The following is a 13,160-nucleotide window of genomic DNA, read 5'->3' as shown; positions in this document are numbered from 1 at the left end:
GACCCTCTCACCCCTGCCTTCTGTTCATTTGCACTGTCGCCCGAGGATGAGGTGCTCGGAGCTGCTGCAGCCACCTTGCCCACATGAGGAGAGGCCTTGCAGAATTGTCAGAGATGGCGGAAGAAGAAGAGGGAACTACATTGGGATTTTGGTGGCATCACTGCTGAAGAGATAACTGCAAAATCACATATCTAGACTTCTTGTACAGTTGGACAATACATGTTGATGTCATTTAAGTCACTCTTCGTTGGGTGTTATTACCGGCTGCCACAAACATTCTCAACTGATATTAGGAAATCTAAGTGGTGTAGCATTTAATTCCTCAATCAAAAGAAGCACACGAGGCTAAGAACATCAGCTCCTTTATTACTATTATTATTGTTATTATTATTTACTGTTATTTTTTCCTAAAGAACAGCACAATTCAAATAACAATGACACACGCGTCCCACCCACAGACACACAATGCCACTATCCTGCCTGCCAGGCTGCCTGGCCTTTGCTTGGTTCCTGGTGGAGCCGTCTCGAGACAGCCCCCTCTGTAAAACCCCTATGAAGATATAAGGGACACGAGAAAGGGGGGACGTTAGCCAGAGGGTAAACTGAGGGGCTTCCAGAGTCCTCAGGGACGGTCAGCTTGGGGACATGCTGGCTTTGCCTGGGCGCAGGGCAGAAGGCACTCTTTGTTTTCATGTGACTCTTGGATAAATCCCATCGGGGGAAGTAAGACCTGTCTCATCACCCTTTGCAGGCCATGGCTGCAGAAACAGTGAGGTGAGCCCACGGGCGCCTTGGACCAACCAGGGGGCAGGCAAGGGCACCAGGAGCCCAGAAGAGGAATCTGGCTGATGCGAGGTCCCCAGAGAAGAGCAACCCTTCCATCAGTTGCAAGGTAAGATACAGCGTGAAATATTATATCCTCTTTTATAAGCTTTGCGACTATTGAGTATACAACATGTTCACCAAGATAGAAAAGGTAAAGAAAGAAAAACTCCCAGCATAAATGCCTAACGCAACCGAGCATGACTTGCCAACTGCACCCTCTGGTGTAAAAACCTACTACATTGCCTAGGGACTGGCTGAGTCACCCTGACCCCCAACATTTTCGTCACACTACATCTATGAGTTTAGCTAAAGCAATGTATAATGCACCCTGGAATCAGAGAAGCCCGGGGAGGGGGGGGTTGGGAGCGGGGCAGTGACAAGGATGGGCCAAGACTGAGGTCTCAAGTGCAGGTGACTTCCTGGCTGTCTTGGGGAAGCTCGTTGTTGAAGCTGCTTTCTCCAAATGGTGAGTAAGGGGGGACCTGGGGGGCTTCGATGATCAGCAGACCCTCAGGGGAAAGCGAGGCAAATACTGTCGCAGGGTCCACCTCTGCAGGAAGCCTAGGAGAAGCACAAGATTTTATTCATTTGTTATTTCAATACTGCTTAAACATTCTTTTATTTCTTTGAAAGAAAATATTTTTTTTTATCTATTTGGGTTTTTTAAAGATTTTATTTATTTATTTTTCAAGAGGGGAAGGGAGGAAGAGAAGGAGGGAGAGAGGGAGATAAACATCAGTGTGTGGTTGCCTCTTGTGCGCCCCCCACTGGGTACCTGGCCCACAACCCAGGCATGTGCCCTGACTGGGAGTCGAACTGGCGACCCTTCGGTTCGCAGTCCGGCACTCAATTCACTGAGCCACAACAGCCAGGACTGAAAGAAAAATATTTTTGATAAGAGATTAGGCTTTTCATGCATCCAGTGTTGGGTGCGATCCTGGGAAGGTCTCTGAACTGCTCTGAGCTTGTTCCCTCTTCGGCAAAGTGGACGTCACAATAGGAAACTTGCATAGTGTTTGAAGCTTTGGAGCCGTCTGCAAGGAATCGGAACATGCTCTGCAAATGGGCACGTGCCGCCCCAGCAGTCATGTACAGGGGAGCGGTGGCCCGCGGGTCCGATCCCAGGTTGAGGTCCCCACTTAGCACCCACAGTTGACCAGCTGCCGGCGGAAATGGCCACCATGGCCTCCCCTTTATAGAACCTACATAAGGAGTGACTTATAGCAGGTGACGCATTTTCACTTGCCGTGTGCATGACCGGTGGGATTAATGGTGACATAGGCGAGTCGGCAGTTTAAAGGGGTCAGGCTGGCTGCGTGGCTGGACTTCAGATGCCAGTATGCTACGTGAGGCTTAGAACTAGCCATGATTTGGGGCGTATCTGAAGCACTTTGCCATAGGTGACAAATGTCTTGTTCCCAAAGCACATTTAAGGGCATTGCCTTCTTCGAGCTTCACCATGGGCCAGGAATGGTTCCTAGGTAGGAACTGATACGCCAGGTGTACAGCACATGTAACAGAGACTTGGGGAAGCTGAATGGCCGCTCCGTGAGGGAGCGAGCAAGTGTCAGAGACGGGGTTTCTGAACCCAACTCTGGCTCCAGTTCTGAGGCTGTTTTCGTGAGTTTGGGGTCGTTTAGGGCAAACGAGGCTATCTGGGACATCGTTTCTTCAACAAACCATCCGAATTGTGAGGACAGTCCCTTGGGCTGCCATTATTAATAGAAATCCTGAAAACAGGGACCTCTGTGCATTCTCTGTGTGCCGGGGTCAGAGAGGTGATGCACTTTGCCTTAGGTCACACAGCTGACCGGCAGCAGAGGGGAATAGAATTGGAATCCTACTCTCTGAACTCAGAGTAGCTGTGATGCTCTACTGCCTCTCTGCCATCAGACTTAAAAAAAAAAGGACCATGGAAGGGGTGGGGAGAGGAGAAAGCTGGAAGGTTCAATCACCATAGAGCTCCCTGGCCCAGTGGGCTGTACCTGTCATGAGAGCAAGGCTACAGGTCTGGGTGAGAGACCCGTGGTCATGGGCACGGCTTTTCCTAGAGGGGCAGGGGAGCGCTTTGCCGTGATCAGCAACCTGGAGCCCCCTGAGCTGCCTGTGCCCAGGAGACACCTACCAAATCGGGGCCAGGGACATTCACAAAGGGCCTGCTGGGAAGGAGGGAAGAGAAAGAGGGAACTGGGGCACCTGCCAAGTGGAGCTGCTGTTACAGCCCAGACAAGGCCAAGTGTTTGGCCCGCCCCCTGGCTGCTGGGGATGGGCCAACTCTTTAACCGTTTGCATGCCAACCCAATGGGCACCTGGTGCCACGTGACTGGGTGGCTGTGGTCCAGAGTGCGGGCATCACAGGCAGGCAGACCTGAGTGCGGATTCTAGCCCTTTCTGTTTGTGTGGCCTTAAGCTAATGATCTCACCTCCCTGAGCCTACTTCCTGCTGGGGAAGGGGGTGGAAAAAGTATCTGCCTCTTAGGAACAGGTATCTGAGAGTTAGGCGCCTGCCGTACAGGAAGTGCCGGATGGTGTAAGTGTTATAAGTGCCTGCTTGTCATTGCAGCTGGACAGCTGTGACTATTTTAGCACGAATGGTGGTATTGTTGAACCAGAGAATATCAGAGGCCGAAATAATCTTCTTGAATGTCCGGTACAGTGCTATGACTTCTCACATGGGGACACTGAGCCCAGAGGTGGGACTAGACTTGGTCGAGGTCTTTGACCAGGTTGACCTGGTTTGGAGGTTCCCCACAGGCCGAGCCCTGAGTCTATACCTGGTGCTAAATGCTTCACACACGTCCTCTCGTACCCGGCCCAGCCCGCCCCCAAGGAAGCGCAGGAACAGAAGCTCCGCTCCCCGTGGCCACGACTCCCAGCACCCGCGGTGAGATTAAAATATTAACAACAGGCAGCCGACCCCCCAGAACAAAGGGATTCATGCCACGGTGACAGAGGAGGGTCCTGGGGACCCTTCCGTTGCTGGGATGTGGGGAGCTTTGGAGGGTCCAGGACCAGACTGGGCTGGCGGGCTGGCTAAGGAGGGCCCTTGGGGCGCTCAGGGCAAAGGCTCGGCCACCATCGTAACCACCAGCCGGCTCGGCGGCTGGGCCCCAGCAGAACAGCAGCGCTCCGTCTTGCAGGCTTACACATTTCTATCTGGTCCAGTAACTCCCAGCAAGCTGCTTTGCCGGAGGCCTCAGAGATGGCGAAATCCATGAAAATGGCCTTTGTGAAATGATTAATCCGCCGACTTCTTTCTGGCTCAGGCCCTTTCTCGGCCTCGTCCTGCCTGTGACTCCATCAGGAGACCTTATGTGAGCCCTTGAAAGACACATCAGCTCCCTCCCTCTCCTTTCGTTCTTTCGCTCCCCCTAGCAATGTCTGATCCTGGGGACGGCAGGCGAGCCAGTGCAAAGAGAAGCAGTTTAGTGCTCGCCTTGCTGGGAAGTGTCACAGCTTCTGGGAACTCAGAGGCGGCGGTGGGTCAGGCACGGACAGAATCCTCATCAGGGCTGGGGGGGGGGGGAGTTAAGAGTCAATGACAGCAACAATAATAGTAATAAGAAGCTGCCATTTGTGAGGTGATGCTGTGGGTGGATCCCTGCGCCGCAATCTCATTTTCAATCGGTGCGTCCACGGGGCTGGAGCGACCGTCCATCCCTCTTACTGACGAGGAAGGGGCCTCCCTGGGCCAAGAATGAGCACTGAGCCCAGAGTTCAGGGGTCAGTTTGGGGCTGTTCTAAATTCTAACTTCAGTGTTCTTTCACCTGTAGAAGACTCAGTTTCCTCACAATACAGGGAGGATAATGTCTCTTCTTCAAACAAAGGTGACATTTGGCCTCTGCAAACAAAGGCCAGATGTAACCGTGACTGGACAAAGGCTTTGGGGCCAGAAGCGCAGATGGTGGGTGGGATGATGCTGAGTAGAGAAAAGCTGGGCCCGTGAAGCATCAGCACCTCGCTGCCTCCTCCCCGATGCAGGAACCCCAGGGGGGCCTCAGTGGGGTTCCCCCTCTGGGCTCAGCCTGGTGGTCCGCTGCAGCTCACAGCATTCTTTGCTGTGACGTCTTCTCCCTTTTCAGGGTGAGGGTTCAATTCCCTGCCCTGAGTGGGGGAAGTCTCACAGGAGACACACCCAAGAGGGGACAGACCCCAGACCTCAGGTCCCAGGCACCTCCCTGCCCTGCACCCCCCAACCCAGAAATCCACGGGCCACTTACTGGATTTTCTTTGTGAAGTTCTTGGACACGATGCCACCTTCTTGCTGCTTCTCTTCGTGTTTGCCTGGAGGAGAAAGGAAGGCCACGTGTCAGGATGTGGTCCCCAGGACTCCGGCTGTTGAGGACTCAGGCTGGCATTGAGACCGGGCAGTGTCCCCGACTGCTTGAGGGGCTTGGGGACTCCAGTTGTCTGAGCCTCGGGTCCCTCCCCTGAGCCCACCTCCCGGGCTGTTGAGAAACTCAGATAAGACAATGGACGGGGCAGGAGGCCTTGACCTCAGGAGGCAGACAATTACGTGTTGGTCTTGGGAAATCACAGAAACTGGCCATGTGTTTCATTGTATCCTTTAAGTCTCGCATTTGATACCACTCACTCCCCTAAGCAGCCCGCAGAGCCCTGCGCCTCACATCCCAGACTGGGTGGCAGGGGAGCAGTGGGGCTGGTTGGCCACCCAGCTGGCCTCACCCCCCACAGGGCCCTTTCCCAGCTCTGGGGATGTTTCTTTCTCCCTTGGTTACCGGTGTGGAAACTGAGGCCCAGCGCTGGGTCCAGGGTCTCCCAGTGGGTTCGCGGCAGCCCTGGGCTCTTGAACCAGCTCTCTGCATCTAAGCTAAGCACTGGATCTGATGCCTCTCTGCCTGTCCCAGCTCCCAGTTAGTTCTCTGAGTCAGAGCACCTGCACCAGGCACTGAGAGAACCTCCTGGAAACGAGGCTTCAGTCTGCAGACGGAGACCGTCCAGCCTCCTTAGAGGAAGGCACCCTGCACGTGAGACCCCACCTGCCGCACCTCCGCCTGCCCCAGCATGCAGGGGCGGGGTTTTTCTTTTCTTTTCTATCCTTCGGAGGGAGAAAGATGAAATTACAGGAGGCCTGGGCTGCAAATGGCTATCACATTGCAATTTATGTAAGAAATTCTGAGCCTCTTGGCCCTTCCTCATCCTTATTTTTTTAAGTGGAGAGAGAATCTCCAACTTCTCTCTGAACAAAGGACTAGTGCCCAGTGAAGCCATTCACCTCATCTGTGGGCCCACATGCCGGGGCCAGGGACCCTCATTTACACAGGGGCCCCCTTCTGGGGGGCTTGGGAATGGACTGTAAATGACCTTGTGAGACCTAGTGTTTTGCCTGGTTACAGATTCTGAAAAACTGATGATTTATAGGTAATTACATGATTAATTGCTTTTTAACGATTTCTTACTATCCCTTTCTTAATTTTTCCCTGATTACAAGATAATGCATGTGTACATAGAAAATGTAGAAAATAAAGAAAAAAGTCAGTTCCAACCACCCAGACTCCCACTGCTGTGAGAAAAGCACTGATATTTTTGCATCCGTTCTAGACTTTTCTTTCAGTTATTTAGAAAGGCATAAATGTTACATAGTATAGATGTGTATCGTATATTTTATCAAATGAGATCCGTGTATACAATGCACTTGAAACCTGTTTTTATGTTTTGCTGACGCGTTAGTATCATTTCTCTGTATCATGGCAAACGTCCTTCAACATGATTTTTAACGGTGGCACGGCATTCGTTGTGGGGACATACAAGGGCAGGATGTCACCAGTGCCCCGTATTCGGGCGCTGAGACAGTTCCTGGCCTTGGAAAGAACCTCACTGCACTGGACATTCTTGTAGCTAGATCTTCACCCCCAGCCCGGCGGCTTCTCTGGCATAAATTCTGAGTTCTAGAATTTCGAGGTGTTCATCCGTATGGCTACGTCGCCCCCCGGAAAGACTACCTCCCTCTGTCCCTTCCACCGGCTGAGCAGAAAGGGGCGCGTTTACAGGAAACGGTTTTAAAGCTGCCGTGTCGGGCTCGCCAGAACATGCTATTCTGTGAATGTGCTGATGGCCTGAGAGTGTATTCTGATCTGCCAAGTCGTGACCACCAGCTGCCCAGCGCCCGGGCGGGTGGCCAGACGTGCACTGTCTGTCCCCTGGTACCCAAAGCCTGGGCCTCCGGAGGCCTGCCTCCCTTGGGGATGGGCCAGTGCCTCTGACTCAGTCCTTTTGGACACTTGGTGTCCAGGGGCAACAAAGACGGAGGGCGAGGAGGACAAGAATAATAACAGCAAACTCATAAGCACATTTTGGTGTCAGCCGCTGTACTCGGCAACTCACGTATATCACAGTAATCTTAGAGAGCAAGCACTTTTATTACTGCTAGTTCGCGGACAGGGAACAGAAGTTCAGAGAGGTTAAGTGATATGCCCAAGGTCACACAGCATGGAGAAGCTGGAGCCAAGGTTCGAAGGCAGGTACAGGGCTTCAGACTTGTGTCCCTGCTCTGACATTTGCTGGCATATTGCTGCTTTCCTCACAGCGGCCTCCGTTTATTGTTCTCTAAAGTAGGGGTGACAACAACACCCTAGTTATTGGGTTGCCGTGAGAAGCGAACGAGAATGAGTCACTGAATGGCTTTGTGTGTTGCGTGCAGGCAAACACCTGTGGTTTGTTTTGATGTCTGGGGGCAGAACTGCCCCTCAGAAGCTAACCCTCCCTGCCTGTGCCCTGGAAGTGAGGTATTGGGGTTCAAGGAGAGGCCCTCTGAGCAGGGCCAGCTCCTAGATTTCCATGGGGGGGGGCCCGGAGGGGGTCAGTCTGGCTGAAGGAAGGTGGTAGGAGTTTCCTCTTGAAGCTTAATTTGCATGTCACTCGAATATCTATTAGGGGCAGTTGAAGGATGGTGAGTGATTTGGCAACTCGTATTTTGCTCTCCTGTTTACATTTTCTTTGTGGAAATATTTGATTTTGGTAAACAGAGAAAAGTAATATTATGATTAAAAATGGGGGGAAAAAGAGAGAAGTCATCCGAAAGCTGGGAAGCTGGGGGCCCTGGCAGCAACAAGTCATTGCTGGGCAAGCCTCAGAGGGCTGTGGGCGCCAGGGCTTCGGGGGAGGCACCGGCCCAGCACAGGAAAGAAGGTCCTGTCACCAGGGCAGGCAGAGGCCCTGGGATTAATGTCAGAACAGGGCCTGGGAGAAGGGGCCAGCCTAAGGTCTCGGGGCTTTCCAGTCCCTTCCTTGGCCGGGGCCTGGCCCAGTGGCCCAGGAAGGGAACATTTCTTGGCTGGTGGCAGCAGGCAGGTGGGGGGAGTGTGTGAGGCGTGGTGGAAATCTCCTAGCTCAGCATCCCCCACACACTTCCCTGGCTCTGGACACTTGAATGCGCTCAGGTAAGCCCAGGCCATGGCTCAGAGAGTCCCAGACTCCACGAGTAAGCTCAGGCTCGGTTAAGTCCCACCTTGAGGAGATCCAGCTTTCATTTGGTTTCACGTGGCACCTTCTAGGGTGCTGGCCCCCATCCTCCATCCATTTCTCAGAGGCCTGTGACATCTTAAAGCTCCCAGTTTGGCCAATACCGATCTAGTCCAGCTGCTCCCGGGACCAGTGGTAGAGCCGAGGGCCACACAGTCTGAGGCAGGTCCAGCTGCCCTGACTGGGGCTGTCTCCATAGGCCTGGCTTTGAATTTCAGACCTTGCTGTGGGGAAGTGGGTGATCTTGGGTGAGCTACACTCTCTGGGCCTCAGTTTGCTCATCTGTAGAATGGGTGTAACCAATCTACCCGTATTTCCCTAGAATTCCATGGGAGGAACCAGCAAGCCAACTGCATAGGCAGTGAGTACGGCGCCCGCACAGGTGCCTGGGGGAGACCAGGCCTGTCATTGTGTGGTGTGGGGTCAGGGGCTGGCTCTGACTTCTGACTTCCCCTGGAAGTTGCTTTTACACGGGGCCTCTGATACCGATCAGATTTGTGAAACCTCTTTCATGAGAGTCTGTACGCAGCCCCGAGGACCTGGAGTTCGTCAAGCTGAGGGCGCTAAGTGCACGCGTGTGAGAACTTTACAACTCAAAAAGGCTCTGGCTCATTTTTCTGTCCCATTTGTCTGTCTTTGTCTCACTGAGGTTCCTCAGCGACCCCCGTTTTACAGATGTGGAAGCTGAGGCTCCGTAACTCATTCAGAGCCCCTGGATTAGCAAGGTGCTTACTGGGGATCTCGGCTTGGAGCTGCCAGCCCCGTTTGATAGAAAGGGGGATGGGGGGGGCGAAGAAAAACCCAGGCTGGACAGAGGTCTCCTGGAAGGGCCATGGGGCAGCCCCCAACCTGGGGTGGAAACCTCTGGAACCGTAACTAAAACAGAGAGAGCGGTGATAACTGACAACCTTTGTGGACGCCCAGGCAGGCACCATCACCAGCTCCGTTTTACGGACACCCTGCGTTCATTATATACGGCCTGCACCTACTTGGTCTCCCCTCCAGCCTTATGGGAGCGGTATCACTGTGGTCCCCCCTCTGAAGGTGAGGAAACAGACTCAGAGTGGCGAAAAGGCCCTCTCGTTTATATCCACCCGGAGAGTGAAGAGCGGAGCCAGGACTGGAACCCAGGTCCCAAAGACCATCTACCAGTTATGATTTATTGGGGTCTCACTGTGTGGCCAGCCTTCTAACCACAGCATCAACTTCAGTAACAATACCCGCTGTGTTTCAGGTACTATATACACACTCGGCGCATGCCTCACCTCATTTAAAACAATAATCCTTATGCCGTGTTGCCCTTTGGACCCCAATTTCCAGATTAGGCAACGAAGAGAGAAGTTAAGATGTTTGCACATCCTGCTGATTAACGGTGGAGCCGGTGCAGAACTCTGGCCTGGCCGCCACCCCCTCCAACCCAGCAGAGAGCCCTGGCCAGCTCCCCTCCATCAGCGGGTGAGGGGGAGGGGGCCCAGCCTGTCTCCTGGCCCACCACACCCACCAGAACCTCTGAGGCTTATAATTCCAGCGGCCAGGCTTTGAAACTCCCCCGAACGCCTCCTTGCCAGGGCTTGTCCCTGCCCAGCCTGCGTCCACAATGGCTTTTATTGATTTTCTGGCCGGCAGAGCCTGCTGGGCAACAGCGCTTTTTAATGGCGCTTTAATTGGGAGGGAAGCGACAGAAAGCTTCTCTTAACAGGGGCTGAGACTCCAGCCTCCTCTCTCCTGCTGCCCAGAGCCTTCCCTCCCCGGCTGGGACCTGCGGTGACAAGGGCCTTGCGCCTGGAGCTGAGGGCAGGCCCAGACTCTTCCTTCTGCTGACTCACAGCGTGACCTTGGGCAGATCCCGCCAGGGTCTCAGTCTGGGCTGCGAAATGGGACTAGACACCTCTGCTTTTCAGAGTGAGGGTTACTGGGGAGAAGGAGTAGAAGTGTTCACACCTAGCCCTTCACACCTAGTAGGTGCTTAAAGGACCAGTTTCCAGACAGCCTGGATCCGACTCTTCGGTGGCCTTGGGAGAGTTACCTTCATCTCCCTGCGCCTCAGTTTCCTCGTGTGTAAAAAGAGGAGACCAGCAGGACCCAGGTCCTCTGGTGGCATTTACTGAGATGCTACTGATAAGGCACTTAGTGTGGCGTCAGCAGGCACTAAGCGCTCAGTCCAGGTTACCTATGAGCAACATTAAAGTGACCAGGAAGCCTCGGTTTCTTATCTGGGACGAGGGGTACATTCCCCTCAAAACCTATGCTGGTTATTGCCACTATCAGCACTCACCGTTAAACCCGCCCTTCTGGACTATGTCGCAAGGCTGGGTGGGGTGCAAGGAACCCCACTTCTTGTTTGTCTCTTTATTCCTTCTCTATCTATTTCACTTCTTCTCTGTACGAAATCCTCTGTCGAAATACCCATCTTGGTTTCCGTTTTCCTGCCTGTTCTCTGAGTGACACAGTGGCGCCCTGAGGCCCGGCCCTGGGCCCCTGCAGCTAAGCCAGGTGACGGTCTCTCCTGGAGACGCCAGGAGGGGACAGTTCTTCCCTAAAGATAACCTCTGTGGGCTGCATTCCTGAGTCCTGAAGTCACCTGGGTCATGCTGTCATAGTGTCCCCTCTAAGGAAAGTCCTCCCGGCTCCTCCCAGGGCTGGGGCCCGCAACTCCCACCCCCTTCTCCCTCCCCCTGGGCCCCCACTCACCAGAAACTTCCACGTATCTGTCCTTGGTCTTCACCATCAGCTCCTCCGGCTTGAAGCTGTGCACGTTGACACACACTTTCCAGGGCTCCCCTGGGAAGGGCGGGGGGCTCCTGCTGTCAGCAGGTCCCCCAAACCTGGACGTGGCCGTGGGCACCCGGGGCACCGTGCCCGGCCTCAGGGAGCCTGGCCAGGCCGAGGAGAGTCGGGGCAGGGCCCAGTCGGGCCAAGAGGCAGTCAAGTCGTCGGGGAAGGGGTCCATGCCGAAGCCGTCATCCAGCAGGCTGCGGGAGGAGAGGGGCGAGTCCCGGAAGGGGTCCCGGCGCAGGCGGCTGGGGTAGTGGCAGGAGAAGGGCAACTGGCCATCAGCCATGGCAGCTGCTGAGCTGGAGAGCAAGACAGAGGCTGGGAGAGAGGGGGCCACCTGGCCAGGCTCACGCAGCAAGGTGATGTGGGTGGGCTAGCCTTCCAAGCTTCAAAAATCACTGAACCATCCACTGCCAAGGGCGGAGGTGTGCACCAGACTGGGATCCAGGCCCCCAAAGACGCTCCAGCCACCAGAGGCGACCCCTGGCCGGTCCTGCAGAATCCCAGAGAGCCCCTGTCCACAGTGCCTCACCAGAGATCCGCCAGCCACTGTCCTCCCAGGCTGTCCAGGCTCACAGCCAGGGCCACTGAAGTCTAGAGTGGAGCCAAGAGCTTAATAACCCCCGGAGAGGCGGGCCTAGAAACTTCTCCTGCATTCTGGGCCGGGAACCGTATATATATTGCCGCTAGGGGCTGGAGGCGGGTTTTGCTAGCGCCTCCTGTCACAGGAGTATTTGGAGGTGATGAACCAGCCCCGGAGAATCTGTGTGGGACCGGATGGGCTCCCAGGGAGGCTGGGAGGGGCCTCGGAGTCCAGCTCAGCCAGCCTCCCGGACAGTCTCCGCCCTCCAGCCCCGCCCAGCTCGGCCCTCCTGCTCCCTGCCCCAGAGCCCCGCCCTCCCAAGCCGGCGCTTTAGACTTGGCTATTAATAACCCTCGGCCTGGCTGAAGGCTCAGGTCACCCTCTGCAAATACTTTCCCCAGAGTGGGCTGCATCCTGCTTCCCCCCTGGGGACCTGCAGAGGGAAGGAGAGATCTGGGAGCCCTGTGGATTTGAAGGCAGTGGCCCTGGGTTGCAGTCCTTCCTTCAGTGTCTGCTGGGGGCAGTCCCATTAGTTCCCGGGCATCTCTGAGCTGTCGGTTTTCCCACCTGTAAAGTGAACCTCGGTCCTAGCAGCCTGTTCGTGGAGGCGATGCTTCCCACACACTTCTCAGACTGGCGCTCCAGCCTTGTCAACGCTGAGTTCTCAATTGCACAGGGCTTGCCCAAGTGCCAGGGCCGTTCTAAGTGCTTCACAAACATGAATCCGCCTCATCATCCCTCTTTCCAGACGAGGAAACTGCCGTGCGTCGCAGTCACTAAGGGTAGCTTCTACCATTATGACATCTGTGAATCATGAAATTGAGCAACAGGTGCTGTGCCCACACGGGGTCGGCAAGGCTCCTTGAGCTTGGGTTCCAGTGTTTGATCGGTCCCCAACAGGTGGGCAATCTGAGGCATGCCATTCTGCCTCCGTGGGCTTCTGGGTCTGGGCCCTGCCTTCCTTGCGGGGTGGGGTGGGGGTGCCACGGAATCCAGTGAGTCATCAGCTGAGAAATCGTTTTGATGATAGAGCAGGGTGAGCATGAGGCCGTTTGCTAAAAATAATAACAAGGAGAACGGCATCAGCCCCATCCCCTCCTGCCGCCTCCGTGTGCCTGCCTGCCGGCCGCTGTGGGGAGCAGCTGCAGACGGTAGTCCCTTGGGCTCTCACCACAACACGGGGGCGTCCCCCTGCCCCTGTTTTGCAGGTGAGGAAACAGAGGCCCCGTGTGTGTGCAGCTGTGGGGCGGCAGGCCTGGGAGGGGACGTGGTGGTTCCGAATCCCTGATCCATGCTCAGCTGAGTGGCCCAGGCCCTCACCCGCCTCCGCCTTCCAGGTGACAGGGGGAGATTGAGGCCCACCCCCCACCCCACCACCCCTCCACCACAATAGCTCAGTGACTGGGTCCCCACTTGACTCAGGGTGAGATCATCAGGCTAGAAGCTCCCGGCTGACGTCACAGCTGGGCAGAGAAGCCTAAGCCCTCTCTGTAA

At 55.0% G+C, this 13,160-nt stretch overlaps 1 protein-coding gene across 1 annotated transcript; it reads right to left on the bottom strand.

The window, feature by feature from the left end:
* Window positions 1-346: 346 nt before the first annotated feature.
* HSPB8 (heat shock protein family B (small) member 8) lies at window positions 347-11,815 on the bottom strand. Its single transcript, XM_037156243.2, has 3 exons — window positions 11,000-11,815; window positions 5,047-5,110; window positions 347-1,386 (listed from the first exon to the last, which is right to left on the bottom strand). The coding sequence occupies exons 1-3, from the start codon at window positions 11,367-11,369 to the stop codon at window positions 1,227-1,229; spliced, it is 594 nt and encodes a 197-aa protein (XP_037012138.1). The 5' UTR covers window positions 11,370-11,815; the 3' UTR covers window positions 347-1,226.
* Window positions 11,816-13,160: the final 1,345 nt, after the last annotated feature.

This window comes from Artibeus jamaicensis, unplaced genomic scaffold (assembly GCF_021234435.1).
Source record: "Artibeus jamaicensis isolate MK-2021 breed Jamaican fruit bat unplaced genomic scaffold, CSHL_Jam_final contig_525, whole genome shotgun sequence".
NCBI lineage: Eukaryota > Metazoa > Chordata > Mammalia > Chiroptera > Phyllostomidae > Artibeus > Artibeus jamaicensis.
The sequence above is the reverse complement of the archived record's forward strand: the minus strand, read 5'-3'. Positions and strand labels throughout refer to the sequence as shown.

Coding starts and splice junctions, on each gene's coding strand:
- HSPB8 (XM_037156243.2), bottom strand. CDS start 11,369: ATGGCTGATGGCCAGTTGCCCTTCTCCTGCCACTACCCCAGCCGCCTG. Junction 5,111..10,999: donor CAGATACGTGGAAGTTTCTG/GTGAGTGGGGGC, acceptor TTTCTCCTCCAG/GCAAACACGAAGAGAAGCAG. Junction 1,387..5,046: donor AACTTCACAAAGAAAATCCA/GTAAGTGGCCCG, acceptor TGCTTCTCCTAG/GCTTCCTGCAGAGGTGGACC.